The sequence below is a fragment of the Danio rerio genome, chromosome 1, assembly GCF_052040795.2.
Source record: "Danio rerio strain M-AB ecotype USA chromosome 1, GRCz13ab, whole genome shotgun sequence".
NCBI classification, from domain to species: Eukaryota; Metazoa; Chordata; class Actinopteri; order Cypriniformes; family Danionidae; genus Danio; species Danio rerio.
The window spans coordinates 48,293,283-48,318,681 of record NC_141021.1 but is presented as its reverse complement, the minus strand read 5'-3'; the positions used below and the strand labels follow the sequence as shown (position 1 = coordinate 48,318,681).

Sequence of the window (25,399 nt, the reverse complement as noted above, 5' to 3'; positions counted from 1 at the left end):
AACTACTACTCTTATGATGACTACTAATACTACTACAGCAGCTACTACCCTGACGACAATCACTACTACTACGACGACAACTACCACAATGACTAGTATAACTACTACTACTGATATGACGACGACTACTACTACAACTACTATTACTACAACAACGATGATGACAACTACTACTACGTCAACTACTACTCTTACGACAATACTATAACTACTACAACGACAACTACTAATACAACTACTACTACGAAGATGACTTCCACGACGACGACTACTACTACTACTTCTTTTACAATAACTACTATTACAATTACTACTCCTATGATGACTACTAATACTACTATGACAACGATTGCTACTACAGCAACTACTACTCTGACGACTACTAGGACGACAACTACGACAATGACTTCTATAACTACTACTACTGATATGACGACGACTACTACTACAACTACTATTACTACAACAACGATGATGACAACTACTACTACGTCAACTACTACTCTTACGACAATACTATAACTACTACAACGACAACTACTAATACAACTACTACTACAAAGATGACTTCCACGACGACGACTACTACTACTACTTCTTTTACAATAACTACTATTACAATTACTACTCCTATGATGACTACTAATACTACTATGACAACGATTACTACTACAGCAACTACTACTCTGACGACTACTAGGACGACAACTACGACAATGACTTCTATAACTACTACTACTGATATGACGACGACTACTACTACAACAACAACGACTACTACTACAACAACGACTACTCCTACATCAATACTATAACTACTACAACGACTACTACTACTACTAAAACGACGACAACTACTACTTTGATGACTACTACCACTACTACAACAACTACTACTATATTCACCATTATGACTACTACAACTACTACTAATATGACACTGACAACTACCACAACGACGACTACTACAACTACTACTACTATTACTACAACAATGACGACTACAACTACAACAACAATTACTCCAACGACAAGACTATAACTACTACAACGACGACAACTACTACTACAACAATTACTACAACTACTACAACAACGACGGCGACTACTATAACTACTACTTTGATGACTACTACTACAACAACGATTACTACTACGACTATTACAACAACTACTACTACTATGACGATGACAACTACTACTTCTACAACTACTACTACTATGATGACTACTACTATGCCTACAACTACTACAAACCACTACAACTGATAACAATGACACCAATTAGAAGACTTTGTAATAAATTTAGATATTATGCAATAATGTTATGTTTTGCAGTACTGAAAATTGCAAATTTACTTATTTTTAATTTATTTATAACTTTTATAAGACTTTTGATAAGACACATTATTTATTGACTGGGATACAAGTTAACCAATAAAATTATTTAAAAAAGAAAATAGAAAAGTTGGAAAAATAATTTGAAAAAAAAAAGAAATGTTGCAGTGATTACCTGGTTGAGCTTCAGGTTTGTCTACTTCCATCTCCATCATGATTGGCTGTGGTGTCACTGATGTGGGGGACGTCACTTCAGACGTTTCTAATGTTAGCAAAGGAATTGTTAGTTCGGCTGCAAGTAAATATGCAGAAAGTTAGAAAAATTCTAAACAAATCATGAATTAACCTTCAGGAGTTTGTGCAGTTGGCTTCTTTTTTCTCTTATCAGAGTAAACGGGCTTCTTCTTTGGCATCGCGTCTTTGGATGGCACTTCAACACCTGAGAGATAGCAAACAATACCATCAAAAAAAAAAAAGATTTTTTTAAAATAACTATTTATAATTTTAATGAGTCCTGTTCTCACCCTGAGCCTGCAGCGCCCGCAGTGTGGCTTCTGCTCTGGCTCGAGCCTCTTTTTGGGCCTTAGTGAGAAGCTTTCCCTCTTTTTTCAGCCTTTCTTTCCTCTCCTTATCCTTTTGTTTCTTCTTCTCCTTCCTCTCAGCCTCTAGACGCTCCTGTGGATGAGGATTTCAGCCATAACGAACCATAATTATTTGTAACACCAATTGAGCAGGGTTTCACTTTAAACCAAATGTCAAATTCCATGACTTTCACTGTATTTCATGACATCTAATGTAAACAGGCCTCTTTGTGCTTGTACATTGATATAATTTAAAATAATAACAATATAAAATTGGTTTTAGCTAGGTGCTTACTGTTTGTGCTCACTCTCGCATGTTTGAAAGCTCTACTGAGCTACTCTTACAAACTTTAAATTGAGATTTTCTTTCTAAAACACCCTGAAAAATGTATAAATTTAAACAAAAATTTAAAGCAACAAGTCAGGTATACAACCATAACAGATATATGATGACGACTACTACTACTTCTACGATTACTACTATGACTATTACTACTACTACAACAATGACTACTACTGCGACTAATATTATGACGACGAATAATACTACTAGTGGTAGGAAACTTTATTGTCCTCGACAGGACTACTACTACGAGGACCACTACTACTATTACTACTAGTAGTAGTAAACATTATTGTCCTTGACAGGAAACTACTAGACTACTACTACTATGATGAAGACAACAACTACTACTAATATAATATATATTAATATAATATTTTAAAATAATAACAATAAAAAATTGGTTTCAGCTAGGTGCTTATTGTTTGTGTGCTCCCTCTCCCATGTTTGAAAGCTCAGTAGTTATACTAACTTTAAATTTCGTTTTTCTTTCTAAAACCACCTTGAAAAATGTATAAATTAAAACTAAAATTGAATGCAAGAATCAAAAAACACAGATATACAACCATGACTTCGACAAAACACAAAAACTCCATGACTTTCAACATCTGGAACTAGGGCTGCACAATATATAGTTTCAGCATCGATACTGAAATTTGTAAATCTGCAATAGTCCCATCGCAAGATCTGAAATGTTGAGATGGGTTTATAATTAACCAGAAAACACTGTTCAGAAAACAGTTTAACCCTGACCCTTTAACCCTGAAGTGAAAGATATTTTGTAAAATGTGACTGTGTATGATTTTAGGCAAATTTAAACAATTTGGGCACTAGAATTTATCAAATTTGCAGCTTTAACAAAGATTAATTTTTTAAATTATTTATATAATCAAGACTACAGCAGTCAACATTTGAAGAGGATCAATAAAACGTCTAGCAAAATTGTTGTTGAATAGTTTTAGGACAAATTCGATGAAAGGTTTGGATTCAATTTGTTGCTCCCTACAGTGTTATAATATATCTGATTCATTCATTTCTGTACTTCAATACTGACAGACTCTCAAGAAAACCATAAAGTACTATTTATTTAGTTTGTATCTTTGTTCTACTGTATTGACTTATGCTTGTAATTGTTTTAAGTTCCTAAATATTTATTTAAATCATCTTGCTAAAATTTTATTAATATCAAAATATATAATCACAGAAAAAAAATTCTAATATGTTGCAACTCTATGTGAAACAGATCTTTCAAAGTCTCCATATTCCAGAATTTTCATGAACCGTGAGAGTGAGTGTCTTTAAGGAACTGACCTGCTCCAGTCTCTGGGCCTCCAGCTCCTCCAGCCGTTTCAGTCTCTCCTCTTCTTCTCTTTTGGCTCGCTCTTCCTCCTCCTTCATTTTGGCCAGGGCCTCCTGCATGGCTCTCACTGTCGCTTTGTTGGGACCCTTTTTCTTGTCTTTCTCTTTATCTTCCTTCTCTCCTTTTTTCTTCTTCTTATCCTTTTTCTTTTTGTCCCCCTCAGCCTCCTCTGCACGAAAGCAGAGAGAAAAGAACAATTAATTTGGAGAATAAAGAGATCAAGTAGGTTTGACATCTCTGGCTCAGACCTTACCGACACAGACCTAAGCTTAAGAATAGGTGATGTACTGAATATTTACAATTAAAATGACTTTGAATAACTTTTCATTTTTCTTTTAGGCTTCCAAAAAGTTAAGGAAAAATATACATTTTGTTAGCTAGGATTGCTTAGCTGTCATGGTTTTAGTTGCTTATTTGAAGTGAAAGGGGACTTTACATTTTACTGTAACAAGGGTGTATTTATACAGTGCAATTATGTGGATGGGGGTGATTGGGAGGCCATGATGGGTAAGGGTCTACGGACACAGAGGTTACAACCCTACTCTTTACGAGAAGACATTTTTAATGACCACAGAGAGTCAGGACCTCAGTTTAACATCGCATCCGAAAAACAGCGCTTACTGACAGTACAGTTTCCCCTTCACTATGCTGGGGCATTAGGACTCACTTAATTGTTTTATTTATGAAGAAACATATACAATAAAATAGTTTTATTAAATTAAAAAAAATTAATAAAGGGGAACAAATCTGTACATAAATATAACCAAAAAACTATTGGACTAAAAAGCATTTAATGACATTAATTTATATCTTCATAATAGTATTACATGGTATATAAAGTTTAATCATAAAATAACATATCGGTATTATTATGAATTTAAAACAACAGCAAAATTCACGATAGATTTGAAAACTAATTGTAAAAACAGAAAACAGTCATTTACGATTGTTGTTGTTTTTTTTTGGTTTGTTTGAAACTAGGCTTGGGTGACATGGCATTTTTAAAAAATCCCAGATTTTTTTTCACAAAAAAAAGTCAAAATATATAAAAAAATATAAATAAAAAATAAATTTATGATTTAAATAGTTTTTACCCACTAAAAAGGTTGAATTGACCTTAAAAGTGAATATAATAGTTATTAACCTGTATAATTAGTATAAGCAAAAATGACTCACGCTAGGCTAGTGGGTTACATTTTATTTCTGACATTCAGCTTCACTTGTAGACTGAGCGAGTATTGATATTTATGATACCTAATAATCAACAGCTTTTTTTTCTTGCAGCTGGGTCACGTAATTTATACGGAATATTATTGAATTCCAACATTAGATCGAAAACATCCTGAGCCCTGAATTATGTCAATCTTTGGCGGGTGTGTTTGTGCGTTCATGTTATATTTCATTCCAGAGCATAAGATTTTAAAGTATCATTTGCCATGCTGTTTATGTGCTTCTTTGGAAAATACAGGGGAAATACTCAGAGGGGAATATCATGTTTTGGGGAAAAACTGATTTTCATTCAAACAAATCAATGTCACACTCTATAACTTCACACTCGAGTATCACCCAGGCCTAACTAAAATCATAAACTTTTATTTTGGCAGGACTTTTGATAAAGCTTCTTTTTGTTGTTTGAGGTTTATAAACATTTGAAACCTCAAAGTGCCTTCTGTAACATTCTACATTATATCACTGTTACTTTATATGCATTACTGCTCCATACAATAATTACTATTAAAGATGATCCACGTAAACACCAATGACAGAACAGTGTGTTACAGAAAAACTCACCTTCTCCCTGAACATCGGCTCCATCCAGGTCTAGTGAAGCAGCTTCCTCCAGCTTCTTGCTCTCTGTTGAAGGTGTAGCAGCAGATTTCAAAGCCTCTTCCTCCTTCTCTTTCTTGGCCTTCAGCTTGGCTCTCTCCTCCTCTTTCTTCTTCTTCTCTCGCTCTTTCTTCTCTGCTTTCTTCTGTGCAGCCGTCTTCATTTTGAAGGTTGAGTCATCTCCTTCGTCTTCCTCGCTTTCAGGCTTGGCTTTGGCCTTCCCTTTCTTCTTTTTGCGTGCGGCTTGAGAATCATCATCGGATTCATCGTCATCTCCTGCTCCGCCCTTCGTCGCACTGTTATCTTCACTGTCTCCCGAGTCAGATGCGGCTTTCTGGCCTCCTTTCTTTTTAGCCTTGGGTTTCCTGCGTGAAAGCGAGCCCTCGTCTTCTGAGTCTGAAGCAGGAGCAGCAGGAGCGGGAGCCTCCACCTTTTTGGTGTCTTTTGTCCTGTGCTCGTTCTCCATGTCGTTCTGACCCTGATCTTCATCACCTTCCTCATCTTCAAGATTCGCCTTCTTACCCTTCTTGGCTTTCTTCTTGTCTGCTTTTGTCAGAGCCGGCTGAGGTTCGGCGTCTTCTACTGGATCTGATTTCTATGAGAAACATGTGGAGGAATTGATATTGTAACATTACAACAGTGAGGTGAAAAAACGAAAGTGTGCACTGAAGCTAAGGGATTGGGACAATGACAACAATTTATTAGTTTTTTTTTGATAACTAAATAATAAAACAGTATTTTGCAAAGTGTACTGCTATCTTGGCAGAACAAATATAAACCTAAATCCTGGGTTAGAGTTCATGCAGGCTTTACCAAGTCAATCTTTTAAGACCTTTTTCAGACCAGGGATAAATTAAATTTAAGATTAATGCTGCGTTCACACCAGATGCGGAACCCGCGTCAAGCGCGAGTGATTTACATGTTAAGCCAATGCAAACGCGCGAATAGACATCCTGCGGCGCGATATGCGCGAATGGTGCGCCGCGAATGACACGAATTGTGCGAATGGCGCATTGCAAATTGAGTGTATTGAGCGTTTTGCGCGTTTCACGTGAATTGCTTGAGTTCGAAAGTCAGCATTAACCAATCAAAAACTTGCTATTGTGGGGGCGTGATTGTGACGTACACCTGTTGTTGGAGTCCCGGGGAAAATCTTCCAGCCGACACAGACAAAAAGTTCATCAAACTGCGCTGGGCTCAGTCAGAAGCACCGCTGAAAGCCTTCATCATACAGGTTAAGTTTCTGGAGGAGCTGATGAACTAACAGAGCTGCATGCACCTCTGAAATGATCTAGTGGACTCAAGACACAGCCCTAAACATGGCTAGAAGCTTTGAAGCTAGAGTCACCAGGCAGGCAGAAGCCCTGCCCTTCAGACAAATCCGCTTCTGTTCTGAAGTGAATTTGACGTGCGAATGAAGCGGGGATTGACGCGCAAATGAAGCGAGTAAACTCAAATGTTCACACTGCTATTTACGCGCAAACAGCGCAATTTATCCGTGCGTTCCGCGTCTGGTGTGAACGTAGCATTATACAGGGCAAAACGCCAAGGGTTTTTTCCTCATGGCCAGTGGAAAACATATTTACCTAAACTATTAAAATTCTAATTTAGTTATGTCTCAGCCACAATCCTTAAAGAATATGTAAAAACAAGCAAACTGTAGTTATAAACATACACTTTTTTTTCAGCGTTAGTTTTCAAAGCGATAAATTAAATGTATGCAAAACATTCTGTCCAGGTCAGTGTCCTCACTAAATACAAGAAGAACTTTTAAACAAATGTTATTGTAGGGAAGATAATTAAACCACATTGGTAAATAGTGTTCAGAAATGTAACTTTTGTTAGACTTTTTTTTTTTGATGGATTGTTGGTTGTACTTCACATGGTTGCGTAGTTTTACATGAACAAAGGAAAATTAGGACAAGTTTTAAATTATTTAAGACCTACAACGATATATTTCAGTAAATGTAAGACCAGAGCACGGTTCATTTGGGCTTTGGCGCGGTATGCTTGTAGTGTAAGTGCAAAGCACACCTTAGCCCAAAACTGAAGAAGCAACATTACTTTTAGGGGACTGTTTTTATATGGATTTATCAATCGTTCTTACTTTTCAATGAACGTGAACTGTCATAGTTTATTAAAGATGCAAACCCCTCACTATACCTCCTAATACCTGCAGCATGAGGACTTTTATGATAATTTATGAGCATGAAAAATGGTAGATCTGTTTGGCAAAATATTTGACTGCGCGTCACTGCATCCCAAACTGATACAAAACGATATAACTAAAGCAATGTCCACTGTGCTAAGCAAGAGCGCTTCTCTTTCTGTTGAAGCTGACCAGTCGCATAATCGATGACACAAGCGTGCTCCAGCTCGGAAGGTAAAATAGGCAGTGTGAGTGCAGGCTGTTGGGGGAGAGTGGAGGGGGGACGACCATGCTTTGGCACGGTTCAAGACAACTGTACCTAGTGTGAGCACACCCTGACAAGGCTCATCACACACAATGCTTTTGGATACTCAAGACTTGTTTTTGCAAAGGGATAAACTTGATAATCTCTCACACAAAAAATTACAATACCTTTTCTGCTTCTTTAACCTTTCCTCCTTGGTTTTCTAATGTTAGCTCCTCCAGTTCTTTCTGGATGTCATCCTCACTGCAAGAAAAAAAGAGTTCATCAGTAATTGTACACTACTTTTTAACCATTTACAATCAATCGAATTTTATTTACAAAAAATACAATTATTAATGCTTTTTTTAGCAAGAAAATATTAAATAAGGCTAAAATTATAAATTAAATTCTTAATTTATTATTTAATAAATTAAATTTAAATTATTTCAGGATAATATATCCTAAAATAAAAGATATATTAACTAAATACAGAGGTACAAAAGATTTTGGGTTCAAATAAATATTTTTTTTGAACTCTGTTTACCAAACATTTCAGAAAGAATAAGCAGCACAAGCCTTTTCAACAGTGATAATGATTATTGACATTTAAACTCAAGTGATGGTCACCAAAATAAGCTGCATTATATATATTACATAAAATAGAAAGGTAGAAAAGTAGCCTGATCGCAGGAGACTTCTTTCCAAACTAGGTTTAAAAAATTTTTACTGACAACAAAATTTACAACAGAAAATCTTGGTTGCATGTTCTTTTAAACAGCCCATGTTACATACATAATTTATGCATTTAAACAACAACAATTTAAAATGTATTAAGTCCATGTACTTAAAGGTTCAGGACACCCTGGAGAACTTTTTTTTATATTAACAGATTTGTGTGTGTTGAGCATCAGTTAAGACAATGTTAGTACCTGTCAGCATTAATTGTGGGGAAAACTGGATAATTTTGAGCTTTTGTCAGCTGATTTCAGCTTCCGGGTTTAAAATGATTTTTGGGGCGGGATCAAAATCGGCGACGTATCGCAGTACTGCAAGTGCAATGATGACGCGTCGGTTTCTCATTATTATTCATAGCGGAGTTTTCTTATCCTATGAGAAGAGCCGGCTGCTTAATTATTCATGAGAGCACGTGCTTTCCGAAGGCAGACCTGCCAGTTTAGTTTAGTTTAGTTTATTTGTTTACAGGGTCAATGCACATTAATAAACATTACTGTAAAATGTGCCAGAATTAGCCAAGAATGGCTATTTTTCATCCGTAGACCCTTTACAGAATGTTAAAAAGTCACACCTAAAATAGAAGCACAACATTAAACATTAAATACACTTTCATAAGAAATACAGTTAAAAAAGTAAAGAAAAGAAAAAAAAGAAAAGAAAAAAAGAACAGACTGATGGGAGCAGAGGACAAAAAGCCAAAGACAACAGTACAAATGTGTCAAGAATACAGTACTAATGCTGACAATGCTGATTTGTCAATAACCAATTTCTAACGTGAGACTGAAAAGAACGAAAAGTGCATGATCTTCTAATTGTTGGTGGGATGGAGTTCCATTCCCTAGCAGCTCTCACTGAAAATACAGATTGACTGAATTTGCTTTTTTTGAGAGGAATAATGCAGTCTCCTCTGTCACCTCCTCTAGTAGTTCGGTGAGCAGTCGTTCTAATATTTATAAACTGATTTAATGGTGAAGTCGGGTTATGTAAAGTCTTAAACATTAAACAGATATGTACATATGTAATTAAATTTTCCCAACTAAGCAGGTTGTATTTCTTTAATATTAAACAATGGTGATATTGAACTGATTTCTTATCAAGGGTTTTTATGGATTGTTTGTATAAAGATTTAAGTGGCTTCAGGGTAGTGATGCTGGCTTGGGACCAAGTGGTTAAACAATAAGTGATGTGAGAAATGATCATGGAGTGATAATAGATTAGAGCAGCCTCACATGACATCTGATCACGAATAAATCTAAAATTTGCTAAACTGAATCTGACCCGGTTACAAACCTTTTTAACCTGAGACTGAAATGCAAGCAAGCTGTGAGACATGGACCCACGGCACACAGTAGCTGTTCATGAAGGCTCATATGCGTTTGTTTCCATGATCCACAGGGTTTGTGGCATGTTTTTTCCCCGCAATCTTGTCAGGGCCGATCTTACAGCAAAGCTGTGTGTGTGCTGCAAGCATTTTTGTCGGGAGAGCAGTACGAGAATTGAAGAATGGTGGACGTTGACTTTTATCAGAAGTTCGTTCACAATCGCCGTGCTGCTGTGTTTGCCTAAATCCTCTATATTACCAGCAGGCCTAATAGTTAAAATAGACAGGTCAGGAGACCTGCTGTACTGAGTCTGCATTCAGATCTATAATTTAGACACGGGGATCGAGGGAGAATCCTAATTTACTGTTTACATAAACACACTTATCTTTATAAATTATGGTTATGTACATATGAAATTACGAATAACAAATGTAGCAGGGCATTAAATTACTGTTTATTTCTTTGCATTTTAACTTTGTGAACTATAAACTCATGCGTCTCCTCACGGTTTGTGTCTCATTTTGTAAGCTAACTGTCAACAACAGTTGTTCGCTCCCCTTCTCCCCTGCTGGCCACGTCCACTCCTGCCCTATGCTCGCGGAGCTCCACGCCCATTAATCATGCATCTTTTGAAAATATTCTGAAGTAGACTTTAACCGAAAGTGGGGGGTGTCATGGCCCTTTAATATAGTGCTAGGTTTCTGAATTGAACTGCAAGGTTTACAATTGTTGCTACAGATTAGGGCTGCTCGATTTTGGGCAAAATCATATTCAGGATTATTTTGGTCATAATTGCAGTCACGATTATTCAAAACGATTATCCGTTGAAGTCAAAATTATTAGCGCTACTGAGAATTTTTTTTAAATAAATATTTCCCAAATTATGTTTAACAGAGCAAGGAATTTTAAAAGTATTTCCTCTAATATTTTTTCTTCTGGAGAAAGTCTTATTTGTTTTATTTTGGCTAAAATAAAAGCAGGTTTAAATATATTGAAACCCATTTTAAGGTCAATATTATTAGCCCCCTTAAGCAATATATTTTTTAATTGTCTGCAGAAAAAACTACTGTTATACAATGAACTGGCTAATAACCCTAATTAAGCCTTTGAATCGCACTTTGAACCTGAATGCTTGTATTTTGAAAAATATCTAGTAAATATTATGTACTGTCATCATAGCAAAGACAAAATAAATCAGTTATTAGAAATGAGTGATTAAAACTATTATGTTCAAAAATAAGTTGAAAAAAAAAATCTTCTTTCCATTAAACAGAAATTAAGGAGGAAAAGGGTTGCTAATATTCAGGAGGGCCAATAATTCTGACTTCAACTGCGTATATACAGTTATTTTCCACCCTGAAAAGGAAAGAGAAACAAATACAATAGAACAAAAATATGAAACAAACTGTGCTTTAAGCATCTTCACCCTAAGAAAAACACTTTAGTTACAAAAGACCTTCAGTCAAAAGCAGTAAGTGATTTTCTCCTTTTGTTGTTTGATTAATGACTAAAACAGGCTGCAGCAGGAAAATTTGCGCGCTGTCACTTTAATGGTTTCTCTTTCACGTGTATTTTGATTTTCAACTCGTTTGTTGATTACACAAATGAGGGTTGTTATGAATAATCACTAAACACTGTGTTTTGATACCTATTTGACCATTAAAACGCTCACGTTAAGATGACTTTAGATGTGTGCGCTCTGCTTGTCTCAGTGTGCGAATAAGATCGAATGCTGACCGCATGCGCCACACACACACACACACAAAAGCATGCGGTCTTTCACGCTTTTAACAGCAACAAATTTGTACAACTTGAAAAGGGGCAGTGTATAATGCCATAATCGTTTATCTTGATTAATGGTTTTTCATAATCGTTAGAAGCCAAAATCGAAATCGAATTTTAGAGTAATTGCACAGGCCTACTACTGATATATTTGAAATATTCATATCACATGTAAAACAATAAATACAATTGTCTTCATGCTTTATAACAATGCAGGCATTAGAATTAAATGATGGGAAGGATCGTCTTACTCAAAATCGTCTTTCTTTCCTTTCTTTTTCTTGCTCTTGGATTTGCTCTGCTCCTTGCCTGCTCCTGCTCCTTCAATCTCTGCCGCAAGTGCGTCGAGTTCGTCTTTGGCACTATGAAAGCAGAAAAAAAGACAATATATGTATATAATTTCATGCTGGGTACAAACATGAACAAGGCAATAATGTTTTCACATCACATGAATAACCTGAAAACCTTAACAAGAACTTCCACCCCACCATGTCTTTAAGTGCAGAGGTTATAACAATACAAGTAAAAATGGTGCCTAAAGGAATTTTAGCAGGTATAAAAAGAAAACTATAGTTAGCCTCTTTTAGAACAACAGACTTTATTTCCACACGATCATCCAGTATGATTAAATTTTAGAAATGTAAATTTTTCTTATTATTAATTATAAGAAGTATTAATCAAGTAATTTCACAGGATCTACAAGATTTAATGATGTGCCTTTAAGACATACAATGCTATGAATCAATTAAGCCATAAATTAGAGCTGCACGATATTAGAAAAACTGATATTGCCAATTTTTTGTTGCAATTTTTTTTTGGAGTAAACCTTTACCAGATTAAATGAATCTATTTAGACAGAATCTATAATTTTAGATTGAGTTGATTTTGTAGAGGTGTACATCTACAGACAATATAATAAACCAAATCACAAGCTTTGATAAACACTGTGGAGCAAAGATACATTTAAATGAAACAGTATTTTATGGTTTTCTGGAAGTTTAGCAGTATTCAGCCAAAACAAATAAAATAATAAAACGTAAAATAAAACTATATAGTCATATATGCAGAAATAAAATTAATCCATCTTAAAAACATTTTATAATAACTAAAACATGCCTGAAAAAACATCATTTCTTGTGCCTGAATGCTTTAAACTGGCTTGAAATGCTCACATGGTAGCATGCCTTAAACGAAACACACAAATGATAAACCTTTTAGTAACTTTATTGTTAAACTTTGCAATCACTTCACAAACCATGTCTGTTTTACTATGTATCTGATTTAAAATTGCAGATTCTGCTATGTACCCATTGCTGAAGTGCACATTGGGATATCAATGCTTAAACAATATATTGTGCAGGGGTACTATAACTACTAACAAACAGAAATAGTTAACCAGCAACCAACCAGGAAAACTCACCTATGCCACGTTAGATTTGGATACAAAGACTACAAGTGTTTTTCATTCACTACACAGAGCAACCACAAGGAGTTTCATAATGAACCGAAAAGTTTATAATCTAACCGTGCATTAAAAAACAAAACAAAAAGAGTCTATTAATCAACTTAAATATCTTACCTGGAAAGTCAAACACTGCAATGATGAGGAAGTAAAACTGTGCAGCTTATATAGTGGAGCCTAAAGCCCTACTTGCATGCTTGTTGCATCAGAAAAGGAAAATCACCGTTTACAGAGTCAGTCATCACATGACAGACAGAGCCCTCAACTCACACACATAAACCTGCTGCACTCAGCAAACATAACGCAGGAGATGGAAGAGCAGCTAATACACAGATGGAAGAATGATCAGAATGAATGGATGTATAATATGTTTAATAAAAATACTCAATGTGTTTTAGAAGGTGCAATGTTCCTAAATGAGATGCATCAGCAAAAAGTCTTTAAGTGACCGCTAACCTTGTTTTGATGCTACTGAAAGGTGAAAATTCATGGCTGGATCTTATGACATCTTTTGAGGTTAGTAGAAGGGGAAATAATTTTGTAACTTGTTAGGGCACATTTACTAGGGCACTAATCAACTTAACCACCTCCTGCAAAGCTGCTGGAGCTGGAGTCTGCTCAGCATCAGAGCTGCCTAAATTTAGCCATTAGCGAGACTATAATAGACTGCGTTCAAAGGGAAAAAGGAAAACACAGGGCAAAGCAGGTGAACCTACTGTCCTACATTAGTCAGTATTAAAGGGAAAAAAAAATCCCTAAAATACAACTATATTAAAACAAATTAAATTTGAAGGCAAACAATGTTTGCATAACAAAAGTGAATAAAGTTTTATAAAGAAAAATAAAAATCACACTAAACCATTGCAAAAATCTGATTTAACTAATGAATTTAAAGTAACAGACTATAGGCAATAAAAGAACTGAATTCACTCTAAACATGTTCAAAAACATCTTAAACAAATCATTTGCCAAAATTACTATAGTGTGTTTGCGACAACAACAAAAAATGTAAAAACAAATAATAGAAATAATAATTGCAGTAGTAGTTATAATAATAATAATAATAATAATAATAATAGTAGTAGTAGTAGTAGTAGTAGTAGTAGTAGTAGTAGTAGTAGTAGTAATAATAATAAAAATAATAACAATAATAATATTCGGACTAATAATTTTTAAACAGTGATTATCTTGCAAAAGTTTATTACATGTATTATGCTCGCAACCTTGCCATAAAATTTTTTCATCAAAACATAAAACCCTTTCCAGGTTTTTGGTATAGGCTTGTGTTTTACAGTACTGTAAAAATACTCAAGACTGTTTCTGCCAATGTTTCTGAACAATTAATGATGATTTACCAAAGTCGCACAAGAAGCAATTTCGGTCACAACCATAGCGAAACTTTTTCTTCATAGTAAATGCAAAAATATAAAAATAAATGCTATAATTTTTGTTCTATAGAGAACAAGCTCTTATCCTTTTGATTAGCATTATTTCTTTTGGATTGTGCAGTTTTAATTAACAGAATAAACTTTTATGGCCACATCCATAAACCATGTTTATTTGCCTCATTTAAAAAATGTTTACAGATTGATATTTTGATATTCTGATCCCATAACTAATAATTAGTTGTTTTGGAAAATATAAACAGATGGTTAATATAATGTTAACATGTACTTTCTATGTGAGTTTATGTTTTGAGATTTTACTGCAAATGTCACATCCATAACGGTAGAATTGATCATGCCTAGCCGCATGGACATATATATGAGCAATTCCATGCGTCAACCTTGCCATGAAAAAATTTATTTTTCGGCAAAATAGCGAAAACATTTCTCCGTTTTTTTGTGCAAGCAAGTATTTTACAGTGCTTTAAAAACACTACACAATTTCTCTGTCAGTGTTTTCAAACAATTATGTTTAATTTACCAAAATCACAAAAGTGGGAATTTCACATGTCACATACATAACGGAGAGATGTCACATCCATAGAGGAGCTTTTTCCTCATAAATGTGTAAAAAAAAATGTCAAATAAGAAAGGTACGATAACCGTGTTCAAAGTATACTGCAGTTTGGAAGTCAATGTTTTAAAACCACCAAAATTTTGTGTAATACCTTTCCTAAGATGTGTAAGATTTTTTATTTACGTTTTTTTTTTTTTTTTAGGACAACAGTATCTCCAGCAGAAAAGATCTCCAAAGATGCTGATTTAAATTGTAAAGAATCAGTGTTTTTGAAACTAATGAAGACAGCAGAAGTCAATCATTGATTTTCATCATTAAGCGTGACATGTTTACTGCACCAAAATATTTTAAATCTTGCAAAAAATACAATATATTGTTTTCAAAGGGGAAAAATATTAGTTTTTCTTACCCAGACGTTTAAAAAGGATATATTTTAGAACAGTAACCGCAATACTGTGATATTTTTATCCAAGGTTATCATACCGTCAGAATCTTATACCGACCCATGCCTAATGTCAAATAACATAAAATCAATCGTTTTTGTTCTATAGAGAACCAACTTTTATCCTTTTGATTAGCATTATTGCTTCTGGGTTGTGCATTTTAATTTACTGAATTTCTACAAAGTATGTTGTATACTGTAAACTCACTAACTTTTTTGGTCACATCCATAACGCATGTTTACTTCCCTCATCTAATATGTGAAAATGTTTACAGATTGATATTTTTCGGCTTCCAAAACTCGCTGTTCGGTTGTTTTGGAAAATATAAATAGATGTTTCAATAAAATGTGAACATATACTTTCTCTGGGAATTTATGTTTTGAGATTTCACAGCAAATGTCACATCCATAACGCTGGAATCCTCATTTACAGTTCATGTTTGCCATGACCTTATTAAAATCAATGAAGAGTTAACAATTTTCCTCATTACAGATCACACTCACAGTACATTTAATATTATATTTACAAAACACTTCATCTTACAAACCAATTAGTTGTATTGTTGCATCAACCCTGTCAATAAAAACTCATGTCTGTTATCAGACTGTTAATTTAAAAAAAAGTTTAAATGCAGTCTAAAGTTTCCCAGAGGTCCTGTATTTTACCATTTACACAAGCACATCCATAAATCTGAGTGGGTATATTCACCTAGCTTAATCCAGCTGGTGACAGACTGTCAAAGAGATATGAGTGCATTTGACCATTTCCACAGCTTGAGATTTCTTACTGTCACAGTTCCTGCATTAACAAAAGCTGATGGCATCCCATAGAGGAGCGTTTGACTGAAGACAAAGCGAATACGCACAATGGAAACGGATGATGTTGCACTCGCAGAGGAGACATCAGATACACACACACACACACACACACACACACACACACACACACACACACACACACACACACACACACACACACACACACAGAGGCCACTGCCCTTAAAAACTGCTGTCTTCTGTGTTCGGACAGTGTTTGATATGACAGCAGATGTGAAGTGCCACTAATCTAACGTTAACACTCACAGCTGGTGGACCTCGATTCAAGACTGCTCGTGTCTCATTTTAAATACACAAACGGCACCAATACGCATTAAACACAATAAATGACTTGTGTGTAGATATGTATCTATAAATACTACCGGTTTCAAGCTTATATTCTTCTCACGAAGCGGTCAGTATTGCAATAATCATGACAGGCCTAGTTATAGCGGCACATGAACTCATGTCTATCAGAAGCTAGCCAGGTGGCTAACGGTGTGTGTCTCCCACACTGTCAAGACAACAAACGCCACGCTCGTTCAGCTGTTAACAGACTCCGTGTTACGCGGTCAATCGTGGCACAACTTACCCGTCATCTCCCTTATTTTTCTGTTTCTTTCCCATTTTGTGAGTATGGCTGTAACCTCCTCGTTGCGGTGCAGTGTACGGTGTTAGCGCTTCAAGTTGGTCGTGCTCGCATTGCGCATGCGCATTTGACATTGAGTAATCGGGTACCGCGGCCTTAGCCCAAATCTGTAGCGCATGCGGATTGTCTGTTAAACTACACAAAAAAGAAATAGTTTAAAGCGAGTATGACATCATTTGCTCATAAATAAAGTTACTCTTTTGCTGTCTTTAACATACCAAAAAAAAAACACAAATTACTAAACTAAGTCTATTTGTGATTATTAAAGTCATAACATAAGCCATCCAAATGATATACTAGTCTGGGTAGCACTGCCCGGAAGAACTTGACATGACCACTTGCGTATGGAAATTTTGCTAAAAGTTTAGGAGAGAGAGCTAATAATTATCATATTTATTCCACATTTATATCATATATATATATATATATATATATATATATATATATATATATATATATATATATATATATATATATATATATAAACACACTTCTTAAACACTTTTTTAAAATGTTGATTGTTAAATCATACTAAACGTTCACTATTTTAGGTCCTTTAGAATTACCTTAATAATTTACATTTGCTAAATGCCAGAATAATAAGATTTTTTTTATTTTAATTTTTTTTATTAAACTCTAGACAGTCAAAGGTTTACATAGATTTCTTTGGTATTTTTTGCTTTGCTTTTAAACTGTATAACTTTGGTCAAATGTTTTGGGTTTCCTTCCACAAGCTTCTCACAATAATTTGAAGGAATTTTGGCCCATTCCTCCAGGCAGAATTGGTGTAACTGAGTCAGATGTGTTGGCTGTTTTGCTCGCACAAGCTTTTTCAACTCTGCCCACAAAGCGCTCACACCTTGAGCATGTGCAGTATATGTACAGAACGTTCCATTATTCATACGGGCCCCTGGATTTGAAAAAAGTAATGACATTAAAATCAATTATAGACAGATTTTTAAAAGAGCTGTATGAATATTATAGGCTTCTTGGCATTGGTTGGGGCCCCTGATTCCCCGGGGCTCTAAGCAGCTGCTTAGCTTAGTTTATGGTTAAGTCCGCCCCTGTCTATATGTATTATTTAATTAAATATTAAAATAAAAATAGAGTGAAGATATTATTACTAAAATGTACATACAAATGATAGGTTTTAATTATTTAATTACTATTATATAATTATTTAACATTAATAAAACAATAATAATACATTAACACATTTGTAATTATTAAACTACGCATCAATTAAAATCTTAATACTATTTTATATTTAATGTTTATAATATAAAACAAAAAGACCTTTGAAATTATTACCATATGTGAATTATATCTATATATTAGTAGTTTCTGTGTGGTACTTAAGATGTATTTTAATTGAATTAAACATTAAAGTAGTAGCCAATTCTTTTTTGATATGAAAAATCTGTATTTGCGTATAGAAAAGCTGTTTGCAGGAGAACACTTTAAAGTGAATACCCACTGCTAATGAAACAAGTGTCACAGAAATGATTATATCTTCCCTTTTATTCACATGACAGAAAGCATTTCTTCACACAATCTATGAATCTTCTCAGCAACATTGTCTGTCATTGACCGAGTCCTCATGAACGCAGCCACCAGCACCGCAGTTTCATTTGGACAGTATCTGCTGCCTTTCAGAGTTGATATAAGCTCATTCACAATCTCTGGAGAAAGCCAGTCTGCAGGGATTTCCAAAGCACATCGCTCCACAGTACCATTCCTGACATCCATATCAAGCTTAATATTCACATCATCGACAACTAAAGCTGTGCAAACACTGAACTTTGGGGTTTTGCCATAAATCCACTCCCATGTCTGAAGATCATGTGCCATCTTATGAATGCCAGGCATGAGAGCTTCATTAATGGGGTCAACTGTGATGACAGGACTATCAAAGCCAAATTCATTATTATACTGGGAAGCAATAGCCTCCATGATGGTGCTGGAATCAAGAGTGGGATCCACTTCTAGAAGGTTCTTGACAGGGGAAGGGACACTTGGGGTAGCATTGCTCTTGATAACCTCAGCAGTGTTACTCTTTAGCACTGAAGACAACACTGAACGGTCAACAGAGCACAGTAATGTACAGTGATGATAAGCAGAGCTCCTGCCTAACTTTGCAGCAGTGCCTGAAATCTTGTAATGGCCGTTTAATAAAATGTCAAATCTATCCGTCGCGGCGACGTCTAGATTAGGTCTCAGAGCTTTTAATGCACTTGTAACCACTTTGAGATTCCTGTGACGGTCGTATTTCTTTTTGGAGGTGAAGAAGGTCATGTTAATGTTTCCAAAGTCATGGAAAACCGTCCCGCCTCCACTGCGCCGCCTCGCCAGCGGGATCCCCAACCGTCGCGTCGCGGGAAGGTTGCACTCCTGCCAGGGGTTTTGGTGTCTTCCGATGACCACAACAGGAGAGTTTCTCCACAACAACAGCAAGCTTCTGTTCTGCAGATCAACGTGGTCGTGTATCCAGTCTTCTAAGGCTAGGTTCTCGAATATGCCAGATGATGCAGATTTTAGGATGATTCCTGATTTTCCCAGATCGTCGAAGAAAGACGCCAAAGTGCTTTTGAGGCGAACTGATCCTGAGAGGACACATGCCCTGCTTGACAGTCTCAAAATCATCGCTATTAAAAGTCTGTAACGCACTAAAACACATGTGATTAATTTATAATTGTGTGTAAATAATGACAATAATAAAATGTTCGGGCTTTACATAGCGATATGAGCAGTTTATTTGACGGTCTGCAGCTACGGCGTACTTTGACTGCCGGGTCAACAGGATTTTCTCAAAGCATAATAAAAGTCCTGTACGAGGTATAAATAGGTGATTAAAAACTTTAATATATTAGGCCTACGTGTGTGTAATAAATGCAAATAAAATTGTAAAAACGTACTAAGTACCTGAAAAAGTTTTATTAGGTAATCCCTCATTGAATGGTGAAATGTGGTCGCCGTGTTCTCTTATTTTGGCAGGCTGTTCTGACTATAATAATTATTTAAATAAAACTAGCTCACATTGCTAGTTTTGTGGTGAACATTTCACCTGTGCATGTTTTTCTATGCATGTCATTTAGAAAAAAAATAGTTTGCCCTTCTTTTGCCTTAATAGTTTGCCTTAATCTTTTCAGTTAAATTATCAGATTACGTAAGTTTAATGTATTAGGCGTGGCTAACATACTGCACGCCCTCCAACTGTCAGTTTTGGTAAAGAGGTGAAGAAATGATATTTCTGGATGAAATGCCTACTTTACTACATTCATTCAGCCCGCGGTAAAAAAAAAAAAAAAAAAAAAAAAAAAAACGCAGCACTAGGTGGCACTACTTAATTCCCAATGCATAATGCTGTTTGCCTTCTGTAATGTGATCAGTGCAAAATCCATGGTACTTCTTACCAAACTGTCAATGAATAAAATCCAGAATGAGATTAGGAAATTACGAAATTTAGTCAACATAAAAGATTTAGATTTAGCTTTATACGTGAAGTGAATAGTTTTGAACAGCTGTGAGCTGAGACGCATTACTTCACACCACACTGCTTTGGTTTATATACAGTTGAAGTCAGAATTCTTAGCCCTCCCTGATTTATTAGCCCCCGTTTATATTTCTGTTTGACGCAGAGCAGATTTTTTTTTCAGCACATTTCTAAACATAATAGTTTTAAGAACTCATTTCTAATAACTGATTCATTTTATCTTTGCCATGATGACAGTTAATAATATTTTACTATATATTTTTCAAGACACTTCTATACAGCTTAAAGTGACATTTAAAGGGTTAACTAGGTTAATTAGGTTAACTAGGCAGGTTAGGGTAATTAGGCAAGTTGTTGTATAACGATGGTTTGTTCTGAAGACTATTGAAATTTTTTTAGAAAAAATTAAAACTGCTTTTAATCTAGCCGAAATAAAACAAATAAGACTTTCTCCAGAAGAAAAAATATTTTTAAACATAATGTGAAACTTTCCTTGCTCTGTTAAACATCATTTGGGGGAAAAAAAATCAAAGAAGAGCTATTATTCTATAATTCTGACTTAAACTGTGTGTGTGTGTGTGTGTGTGTGTGTGTGTGTGTGTGTGTGTGTGTGTGTGTGTGTGTGTGTGTGTGTGTGTGTGCGTGCGTGCGTGTGTGTGTGTGTGTGTGTTTGTGTGTGTTTGTGTGTGTATGCTGAAATCTATAAGTAAATATAAGTTAATCACACATTTATTTTCCATGTATTTATTATAAGATTGAATACTTTAAGGTTAAATTAAACAATATTATATCAGACTAAGAGCTTTTATTAAAATTAATGAATTTAATTGCAGAAAAAATGTTGACATGTTTGTATCAACATTAGTATACAATAAATAATATTATTACATTGTCAATAAAAAAGAGATACAAGAGAGAGAGAGAAGACAAAATAAATAATAAAGAAGATGAAATAAACTTGAGGGTAGGACATTTGAGAGTAAATTACAGCATATTGATTAAAGTCATTACAAAATGAAATAGTTCTGTTTGCTTACATATTTTAAGATATTAAATTGTATTTAAATAATGACTACATTCTTGCAAAAGAAAAACAGGAAAATATGGTTTGGTTTTAGTACATTTGTGGATGTGGAATTTACAAAGAAAATAAATTACATTTATAACAAAAACATTTCTTTTAGTAGAGACCGATTTAGACTGAGAGCTAAAGGACAGAACATTTTGTAAATAACACTGGGGGAGGGAATCAGCGCGAGTCAATTTCCTGAAACCTAATTGGTCAGCTTGTCGTCCCTGATTGGCTGCTGCACTAAGTAGGCGGAGTCTACGGAGAGCTGTGGACGGATGTTTCCGGTATGACCGTTGTTTGACAGACCAGGACGGACCGTCGCTTTCAGGTATGGACATCAACCAAACATTATCCACAGTTTACTGACCACCCGGATTATGCGACGGCACGTTTTGTATTCCGTGTTACTTTATTACGTGTGTACATCGAGAGTTTCCCGGCTGAGGTCGCTGATGGTGCGTTGTGTTGTCCAGCCGAGGTCACCGCACAGCATCACCGCCTACAGCAGCCCGCCGAGCAGATCACTTTACAACCCAGAATGCAGAGAGAAAACATCAAGACCTGAATCACATTTTTTCAATACCAGACAGACATTGTTATTGGCTTATAACAAGCTCATTGGTTTAGCCTCAGTTTACTGGCGTCCTGGGTTGATTTGCTGACATGTTTAACCCATGGTCAGCTGATGAGACCGTCCATGTGATGCTCTTTCGCTAACTGTTAGTCCGACAACTGATGACATGCTCTGTTTCTCACATAACATACGGATGAGTATGAATGATTTATGTCTCGTAGACTCTGGTTTCTCAGGTATAATGTGCATGTGGCCTACAGCATGTGACAGTCTCTGGGCAGTGGAATATACAGATCTGTATTCAGCACCAGACAGCTTCAAGTTTGCAGCAGTCACTTTTAATGAATAGAGTACACTTTACTGAGCAGACGTGCTCATTCTATTAAGTCTGTGTACGGCTTAATAAGTTAGTCAAACTTTAAGTTAAATTTATGTAGTTTGAAAAGTAGCTAATTTTGAACACATCAAATGCTTGTGTAAAACCATAGTTTAACTTTAACTTTTAAACGTGCTCACCCTGAGGACATACGATAAATGATATAATAATAATAATAATTATTATTATAATGTAATTACATATTAATAATAATGATGATAATATTTTATTATTAAATAATATTTTAGCTGAAACCTTAGTTCTTAGCAATTCATAAAATACAAGTAAACTACTACTGCCACGTTAAGCATTGAACAAATATATACTGAAAAATCTAAATTAATACCAGGAGCTTCTGATGATAAATTTAGTTTTTTAAGTGAAATATGATTAGTTTGTGAAGAACATGTAACAATTTTTAACATTATTACCCACAATATATAACATTTTCAGACAATGACAAACTTTAGCACAAACTTACATGTGAGCTTTCGCTTTTAAAATTTTTTATTATTTTAATTTTTTTGCTTTTTTTTCTATTGGTTGTATCATCCAGGATAAACACTAGTACCATTCATATGAATAATACAACGCACATCCTCCTTCATTGAGTCAGCTTGTGTATGAGTTTTTGCTCTTGCGTATAGATATTTTAATTAACACATTTGTATAATTGTACGTTTTTTTAAATTCTTATTTACAACACAGCTTTGAAAAGTGTGTATTAATTTCCCTGATCTTATGTTAGAAAAATTAGACAGAGATTTATCCAAATTATTATTTCACTAAAATTGCGATGCAAAATGAAAATTTATATTTAATCAAAGCCCAAAAAGTTTTGATGATTAAATGCAGATAATTGAACTTAGTTAGGCATGGGATGATAACAGTTTTTAAGGTTTATTGTGGTTGTAAAACACTGAATCAGTACCCAGAAGCCAGCACTAAACAAAAGACAATTGAAAAACCGTGTGGCATTTGACAAGGCCCATAGTCTGCTAAATGGATGGACACTGGAAAAGTGGTAGAAGGTGGATTTTTTCAGATGAATCTTCTGTTGAATTACACCACAGTTGCCGTAAAAATTGCAGGAAACCTACTGGAGCCTGCATGGATCCGAGATTCACCCAGAAAACAGTGAAGTTTGTTTTAATACTGCCAAACAATCAGTTTTACCATTCTTAAGGTATATGTAAGTTTTTTTTTTAATGTGTTGTAAAGAAATCTGTGTTTTTGAAACTAATGAAGAGAGCAGAAGTCAATGATTTATTTTAACTATTTAGGCTGACATCTTTACTGTCCAAAATATTATAAAAGTTTCTTAAAATAAAGTACATTTTTGTTTAATGCAGATTTTTGTTTTGTTTTGTTTTATTCTTTGTTTGACCCAGACATTTAAAAATAACTTCTTTTAGAGCAGTAATCACAACACAGAGAAACCGTTGTGTTTTTATCCACAGTTATCATAACATCAGAAACTACCAGCCCATGCCTAAACTCAATATGCTCTTCGACTAGTTCTAATTTAGTTCATATAAATATTTTAACCCTATCATTAATTTTGAAGGTGAAATTAACCTTCACAATTGACAAAAAACATTTTAGCTAGCCAAAATTTCAAAATCCTTTTGAAGCTGACTAACAATTAATACCTACTTTCTTATACTGACCACATGTAAAATAAACAAATACAGAAAATATAATTTTTTTAGAGTTTCATTCAGTAATTTATACTCTATTCATGGAAAGTGCCAGCAGTAGTTTCCATCAAAGTCATGCATGAGTCGCCTTTGTCGCAACTTTAAATTTCTATTGTTTACTGCTGAACTTGTCGTGCTTTGCATTGAAGCATAACCAGTTCTCGTGGAATCATTGCAATTGTATTTGTCACTTGGGAGGATTTGAAACAAAACCATGTCTGTAAACGTGCGTCTTTTCTTGTTCTCTCATGCTTAAGGGCTCATACTAGGAGCATTGTTATCTGAGGACAATGGCTATTAGAAGGTGCTCATTAGGGAGTAACGAATACTGACGTTTCAGCTTTTCTTTCTCTTTCCCTCATCATTATTGCCTCTCTTGTCATTCTATAGCCTGTTATTGAATGTCAGGAGTTTTTCAAATGCTATCCCTCCCTGCCTATCATCAATTACAATCACTCCCTAGGCCTATTTCATCTGTATAAACAGCAAATCTCTGATCCACTACAGCCATTACCAGTGTGTTTCATACACACTCAGATTCATTTGCGGATGAATCTCTTTACGTCCGCTGTGATCTCCGTAATTTAATCCTCCATCCACCCCCAATGATTTCAGATGTTTGCCTCCAGACACAGTGATGATGTCATCACTGAATGGCATTGGATGAACTCGTTTTTGCTAGAGAGACGTTAGAGGATATGCATGTATTTGTTGTAGCTTTGGCTCTCATAAATAGGTCTATGCATGTCATGAATGTAAAGGGATTCTGCTGAATGCTGCATAGGTCAGCAAAATGCTGTGTGTAGTTCAGTGTACGAGCAGTCTGCGCATGCAGCCCTGCATGTGAGAGAAACAAGATATAATAGGAAGATCTGAATTGGAGTCATCAGTCATGCTGTAAGGCCATATAAATGTGTGCATTTTAGGTGTGTGTGTGTGTGTGTGTGTGGTAGGGATGATGATGTCATAGGTTTGGGGAAAGGCAGTGATTGGAGGGGTTTTCCCTGATGAGCTCTATTTATGTTAACATTTCTATTGTGAAAACAATATTTACATGTTGGACTGAATCATCTCTGGCTGCAATAATTTTTTAAAACTGGTTATACGAGTTTGTGTAGTACAGAATGTTATAGTGATCAATTAAAAAGTATTTTAGGTAATTTAGTATTTTT

General features: G+C 35.1%; 3 protein-coding genes across 22 annotated transcripts in view; 1 reads left to right on the top strand and 2 right to left on the bottom strand.

Moving 5' to 3' along the window:
* eif5b (eukaryotic translation initiation factor 5B) overlaps positions 1–17,052 on the bottom strand; it is a 32,879-nt gene extending 15,827 nt beyond the window's left edge. The window contains exons 1-8 of one of the 2 annotated variants that reach the window (XM_087237604.1): positions 16,956–17,052; positions 11,933–12,043; positions 8,031–8,106; positions 5,414–6,044; positions 3,574–3,791; positions 1,863–2,013; positions 1,685–1,777; positions 1,514–1,600 (exon numbers count right to left, since the gene is read on the bottom strand). In XM_087237604.1, coding sequence (XP_087093730.1) covers positions 1,514–1,600; positions 1,685–1,777; positions 1,863–2,013; positions 3,574–3,791; positions 5,414–6,044; positions 8,031–8,106; positions 11,933–12,043; positions 16,956–16,990 — 1,402 coding nt within the window. In that variant the 5' untranslated portion in view covers positions 16,991–17,052. The remainder of the gene's footprint in view (positions 1–1,513; positions 1,601–1,684; positions 1,778–1,862; positions 2,014–3,573; positions 3,792–5,413; positions 6,045–8,030; positions 8,107–11,932; positions 12,044–16,955) is intronic. The other variant, XM_087237605.1, reaches the window with a different exon arrangement.
* A 1,466-nt stretch (positions 17,053–18,518) lies between these two features.
* lipt1 (lipoyltransferase 1) lies at positions 18,519–19,824 on the bottom strand. The gene is given in 1 exon segment (NM_001075102.2): positions 18,519–19,824. A coding segment is annotated over 1 exon segment (1,119 nt). The 5' UTR covers positions 19,656–19,824; the 3' UTR covers positions 18,519–18,536.
* A 2,022-nt stretch (positions 19,825–21,846) lies between these two features.
* Positions 21,847–25,399, top strand: part of pnpla6 (patatin-like phospholipase domain containing 6) — a 51,609-nt gene continuing 48,056 nt past the window's right edge. For all 19 annotated transcript variants that reach the window (XR_015476913.1, XR_015476912.1, XR_015476914.1 and 16 more), the window contains exon 1: positions 21,847–21,905. The gene's annotated coding sequence lies outside the window, so the exon portion shown is untranslated. The remainder of the gene's footprint in view (positions 21,906–25,399) is intronic.